Raw genomic sequence first — 6,656 nt, 5'->3', positions numbered from 1 at the left:
CTAGCGATTCCAAAGGATAACAGTTTTCCCTTCTGCAATGCTCATCTGTGAATGAATATAAGCCAACCGGAACATTATTCATCTGTTATGGATCGTTTTAAAGAAAAGAAGTCTCAGAGGAGCTTAATGAAGAAAAAATTCCAGTTATCAATTCCTAACATATACAGGTCTTCCCATCAAAAATTACTTTCCTTAAATATTTTGATGGTTATATAATTGATATCATAACGGAAGATAGTAGACTTTTCAATAACAATTGATACTATGATTATAATGATTATGATGATGTTTATATTTAAAATTCTGGACACCTAGAAAACATCCACCTTCCTTCCTTCCTTCCTTCCTTCCTTCCTTCCTTCCTTCCTTCCTTCCTTCCTTCCTTCCTTCCTGTGGTGGCACAGTGGCTAAAATGCAGTTTTGCAGACTAACTCACTGCCAGCAGTTCAATCCTGACTGGCTCAAAATCAATTCAGTCTTCCGTTCTTCCAAGGTCAGAAAAATGAGGACCCACATTGTTGGGGGCAAGAGGCTGACTCAGTAAACCACTTGGAGAGGGCTGTAAAAGCACTGTGAAGTGGTATATAAGTCTAAGTGCTATTGATATTGCCCTTCCTTCCTTCCTTCTTTCCTTTCTTCCTTCCTTCCCTCCTTCCCCTAGCCCTACACCCATACATTCCACCATCCCCATTTCCTAATGTACTCTCCCTTCCTCTATCCTTTTCTCAAGTCCTTTCCCCTCCCCTCCCCTTTCCTTTTTTTTCTCTAGTCCTGTTTCTCCTACATTCCACTATCCCCATTTCCTATTCCTCCTTCTCTTTCTTCCTCTCTCCCTTTCTTCCTTTCTTCTCCCCCAATCCCCAATAACACACATGGACAACTGGTTTAAATTTTATCTTCTCCATCTTTTCTAACCATAGAAATGGAGGGTTATATAATTGATATCATAATGGAAGATATTATGCTTTTCATAACAATTGAACATTTTAGAAGAATAAAAATTATGAATAATTACTTTGTACAGCACTATTACGTATACTTTAGAATAAAACTAGGAAGATCCATACTGTATTGTATGCCATCAAAATGATCATAAGATCATGGTTTGTTTTCTTTCCACTTTTCACACAGTGCTCAGAGGAAAAAAACTCCCCACAAAATCTAGAAGGATCTCCTCTTTTCTTTGACAAGGTGATCAAACAAGCTGTCTTCACGAGTCACTTCTGCTTTGCTTCCATGGAGAGCAACTGAGGGGAAGCAAGTCCTTTACGGTGTGTGGGGTCCAAATTCATTTCCACAGAAGATAACAGCCGTACTGTCCAGAACAATAGACATCAAAATGAAGACGATCCCAGACAATTTCAGTTTTACTGAACACAGTGGAACAGTGGCCAGAAACCTAAATGGCAGCATTTCTGCACCTGGCGAGCTGGGGAAAACATTATGTTATTTAATCCTTTTAATCTGCGTTCCAGGGCTTCTGGGAAATGGAATTGTCATCAGATATTTGGGTTTCTGGTTGAAGAGGACTTCTTTCACTGTCTATATCCTCAATTTGGCTGTGGCTGATATTGGGAGTTTAATATTCCTTTTTCTGACCGGAATTTTCTCTCTGACTACTATGAATGTTCACATGGCAATAACAGTATGTTTCATATTCACTTATTGCACCGGTCAATTTCTTCTGACAATCATCAGCATTGACCGGTGTTTGGCTCTCTTCTTCCCAATTTGGCATCGATGCCATCAGCCACCCTACCTCTCCACCATACTCTGCACCATTGCATGGATCGTTTCTATCCTCTTCTGTGGAATTCATTACATTCTAAGTCATTCATTTACAGAAAGCCTATTCCAAGTCCTTCATGTTTTCATATTTAGCTTGGTTGGCATTCTACTCATGCTGGTCTCCAGCCTGGCTCTCCTAATCAAAGGCTACCTTCAATCAAGAATGAAGAGGCGAAGGAAACTTCTCACCGCCATCTTGCTTGCCCTGTTTTTCTTCCTCATCCTTTCTGTTCCGTCAGTTGTCATTTATCTCATGGCATTTGGTTTTGGAAAGCATCATTTGAATTTACTTCCATATGCCTACTTATGTCCCTGTCTAAACAGCAGTGTCAACCCATTAATCTATTTTGTACTGGGGAGAAAAAAGGAGCATCATTCACCATACGACCTAAAAACACGTCTCCAAACACTTTTCAAAGAGGAAGAAGAGGGCAAAGAACAATCTGGGATCTCGGTTGATAGCTAGTTATGATGCCCCCACATAACACAAGGGAAAAAAAATGCAATTCTATATTTTTATAGCTCTCTGCCTGGATGTGACACTCAATCCAGACAAATCTGCTCCAGCAAATTCAGGATGACCAGAAATCCAATGGAAGTTAGAAAATTAGACTGTCACTTTCTCTGCCATAACAGTGGCTTCCAAGACCTTTCATTGACTTGACAATGAAATTACACATGGGTTAAAAGGGGTTAAACTTTCATTGGATCTCAGTTATTATTCTGTAACAGCTGAATGGAATGAGTCTCCCTATCTTCAAATTTCTGCACTTGCTCTTTGTTTATTTGCAAGGTCAAATTAAAAAGTTTGAAATTATTATTTATTTATCCATTCAAATAACTGTAAAATTTAATGCAAAATTTCAAAAATCACCAATATTTGCAGACCAAGGATTGACAGAACCTAGGTTCAATTTCAAGTGTGATCTCATTTTTTTCCAGAAGTTATGAACAGAGATGAAATTAGACAGAATTTTAGGGTGGCATTTTTTTTCCTTCGAAGTTACGATTAAATCTTCAAATATTTGTTTTTGTAAAATGTGTTGAAATACTTTCTCATTCGAAATAGATAAGAAAACGTTGCGCAAGTTCCCCTTTTCTGTAATTGGAAAAGTGTTTGTGAGGCTGAATAAATTCTGCTTGCTCTCCGCATCCACATCAAATACAGATCAAACTGGATTCATCAAAGAAATGTAGCTTTCTCGGTTTCTTTGAATTCTCACCTGTTGGTTCACACCAGGGATTCTTGCAAACCGTCACCAGGTATGTCCACAGCAAAGGGAGAACTTTCATCATGATAACTGTTATATGCAAATAATTGTTTTCAAGTTCAGTAGTATGAGTTTCAGGAACTCATAGAGGTTTTGAGACTGTGTGGATGTTTCTGGTGCATTCAGTATAATGTGCCTTAGAGCAGAGTTCCTCACCTTTATGGGTTGGGGCCTCAGAGTGAGAGGAGGTGGGAAAAGAGGAGATGATTTTGTGGCAGGGGCAAGCGCATGTGCAAATGCAAGCACGCGCAACATTCATGGCGATGCTAACAAGAATGGGGTTGTGAAAGCCCTCAACAAGGCTCGCTCAAGTGGGACTGTGAGCACCCGTGATGAGCAGTGGTGGGTTTCAATTTTTTTAGAACCTATTCTATGGGGGTGGCCTATTTTTTGGGCACGGCTTTGCAGTCATGTGACTGGGCAGTTATGGCCAACTTGACATCACTCATGCCCACTCAGTCCCATGACTGCCACCCCCAAGCCCTGTGGCAAAAACTTTTGGGACTCCTATTAAGGGGGGGGGGAGAGAGGAGAAAACCTCCCAAAAATAGGCAATTGGAGCTTTAAGGGCCGAAATTAGGGAAATCAGAGAAGGCAGGACAGAGAGGAATCAGGAGAAAGCTGTCACACTCTGGAGAAAAAACTTTGGGAGATCGGAGGAGGCAAATCAGAGGGGAATCCAGGACAAAGCTCCCACACTCTGGGGAAAGAACAGAGGGGAATCCAGGAGAAAGCTATCACACTTTTCGGAAAGAACTTTGGGAAATCGGTGGAGGCAAAACATAGGGGAATCCAATAGAAAGCTTTCATCAACTTTGGTAGATCGGAGGAGGCATTTACAGAGAGGAATCCAGTAGAAAGCTATCACACGCTGGGGAAAGAACTTTGGGAGATTGGAGGAGGCAAGACAGAGAGGAATCCAGGGGAAAACTCCTGAGCTTGCCGCTGCTGTGTGGTGGATTCTGCCGCTGGACTTCTCCATGCTTCTCCACTCACTACCTCCACTCCCAGGTGTGGGACTCAACACCGAATTGGGCTAGTACTGTTTGGATGGGCGGGGGGAGTGAGTGGCTTCCGGATGGGCAGGGCTAAGCGAGGAGTGACAGGGCTGGGGCAGGCGTTCCGGAAGTTACTTCCAGGTCCACCGGTTGAACCTCCTTTCACCGAATTGGTAAATTTCACCATCCAGTTCTCCTGATCCGGTGCGAACCAGCAGAAACCCACCACTGGAAAGGATACTGCAAAATCTCCATTCCCACCCCACTCCAGGGTAAGGTTACCCCATTTCTCCTGATCAGCTGGGAGTCAGGAGGCAGAGAATAGTTGGGGGTGGGGCCAGTCAGAGGTGTTATTTACTGGTTCTCCAAACTACTCAAAATTTCTGCTACCCGTTCTCCAGAACTGGTCAGAAACTGCTGAATACCACCTCTGGTTTGTATGGTTGAGATAAGGGTGATAATCTGGCCTAGTTTATCTGAATAAAAAGTGTTATGTGAAACCATGGTTCATCAAACCATGAAATTTCCAGAGTCTCAGATCTATTGGTTAATAAGCTTTGCTGGGCAACTGTGAGGGTAAAATAGCTAGGAATATCATAGCAAATTAAAATCTATTTGGAGTACTTCGATTTGTGCCAGGGCAGAAATGTGAAGATAAGGAAAATCATCACGTTTCTCCAGAATGGAAATGAGGACCTTAGATTGGGTCATGAGTGGACCACCTTGAACCCTCACTAAAGAAGAATTGGCCCTAATTAATTTACAGTGATCCAAGATGGAAACATTCTAAGGCAGGGATCCCCAACCACCATGGCAAGGAATATCAATCCTTCCATTCTCCAACATCCAGTCAGAGGCGAAGAAGATTCTTGGGTGAGAAGAGAAGCATCTTCCAAGAAAAACAAGAAAGTCCAGCTACCTCTAGAAAAAGCACCTCTGGAAATATCATGACGAACATTCTAAATTTGATGGGGACATATCTGGTGAGGATGTGCAGGAACCCTCCTGGTGAAAACCAATAGATCTCTCTGAGAATCCAAAGAAGCCCAGAAAGTTAGATTGAATCCAGTCTGGTCTGTATTTGATTTATCCATGATGAGAAAGCAGGTTTTATTTAAGACCAGGAAGATCTTTCCAAGTACAGAAAAGGGGAACTTGCTCAACATTTTGCTATGTACTTGGAAAGAGAAAACATTTCTACATGTTTTTTTGGTAAAGGAAATGTTTAAACAGAATAGAATAAAATGGAATGGAATAGAATAGAATAACAGAATTGGAAGGGACCTTGGAGATCTTCTAGTCCAACCTCCTGCTTAGGCAGGAAACCCTACACCACTTTAAACAAATGGTTGTCCAGTTTCTTCTTAAAAGCCTCCAGTGTTGGAGCATTCACAACTTCTGAAGGCAATCTGTTCCATTAGGAAATAATGAAGCAAAATATCAAAAGGAAAAAGCAAAGAAGAAATCTTGCTGTAAGGCTAGTTTCAAGGAAAGAAAAGCATTTAGATCCTGTAAATGTCAGATTTTATATTTTATACTGTACGTTGCATAATTACAGCTTTATTACAAAAAAGTATCCTTTTTTTGCTTTGCTTTTTTTAACTCTACTTGAAAAATATATGGTTTCTATCATTCTGAAGGGATGAAGTGGCTCAGATAGAATAACGGAGTGAGCTCCTGTTACTTGTTCCAGCCAACCTAGCAGTTCGAAAGCATGTAAAAAATGCAAGTAGAAAAATAAGAACCACCTTTGGTGGGAAGTTAACAGCGTTCCATGCGTCTTCCATGCAGCGTTTAGTCCTGCCGGCCACATGACCATGGAGACGTCTTCGGACAGTGCTGGCTCTTCGGCTTTGGAATGGAGATGAGCACCACCCCCTAGAGTTGGGAAAGACTAGCACATATGTGCGAGGGGAACCTTTACCTTATAGTATATAGGTTTTTGGCTACATACAGTAGCTTGCCCTGCTGGTATTAATGGAGATGTGGTTTTTCAAGGTGCTAGTTGTCACCTACAAAGCCCTTCATGGTATTGGATCTGGGTACTTGAGAGACCGCCTACTGCCAATTACCTCCACTAGACCAATAAGATCCCACAGACTAGGCCTCCTCCGAATTCCATCAGCCGCCCAGTGTCGACTGGCGACTACCCGGAGGAGGGCCTTCTCTGTGGCTGCTCCGACCCTCTGGAACGAACTCCCCGTGGAGATTCGTACCCTCACCACCCTCCAGGCCTTCCGCATAGCCCTTAAAACCTGGCTGTTCCGACAGGCCTGGGGCTAAAGATTTGCAGCCCCACTTCGAATGGTATGATTGTTGTGTTTTTAGCTGTGTATGGTTTTTATGTTTTGTAACGTGGTTTGTTTTTCCCCTCCCTTGAATTGTGAGCCGCCCTGAGTCCCTTTCAGGGAAAAGGGCGGCATACAAATAAAGTAAATTCAATTCAATTCAATTTTCTCTTTGGTAATGAAATATCTGCCAGCAAACAACCAAGCTCAGATTCTATGGAGATTCTCAACCATCCAGGTCATGGTTGTCCCAATGATGCTCTTTTTCAAGAGGCAACTGGACTTCTTCTTTTTTTTCTTTGAAGACGTTT

At 42.1% G+C, this 6,656-nt stretch overlaps 1 protein-coding gene across 1 annotated transcript; it reads left to right on the top strand.

The window, feature by feature from the left end:
- The first annotated feature begins 1,339 nt into the window (after window positions 1-1,339).
- Window positions 1,340-2,254, top strand: LOC116512038 (proto-oncogene Mas-like). The gene has a single exon (XM_032222313.1). The coding sequence runs from the start codon at window positions 1,340-1,342 to the stop codon at window positions 2,252-2,254; it is 915 nt and encodes a 304-aa protein (XP_032078204.1).
- Window positions 2,255-6,656: the final 4,402 nt, after the last annotated feature.

Source organism: Thamnophis elegans, chromosome 8, assembly GCF_009769535.1.
Source record: "Thamnophis elegans isolate rThaEle1 chromosome 8, rThaEle1.pri, whole genome shotgun sequence".
Lineage (NCBI taxonomy): Eukaryota > Metazoa > Chordata > Lepidosauria > Squamata > Colubridae > Thamnophis > Thamnophis elegans.
Note: the sequence above shows the minus strand (reverse complement) of the source record. Positions and strands in the feature narration are given on the sequence as shown.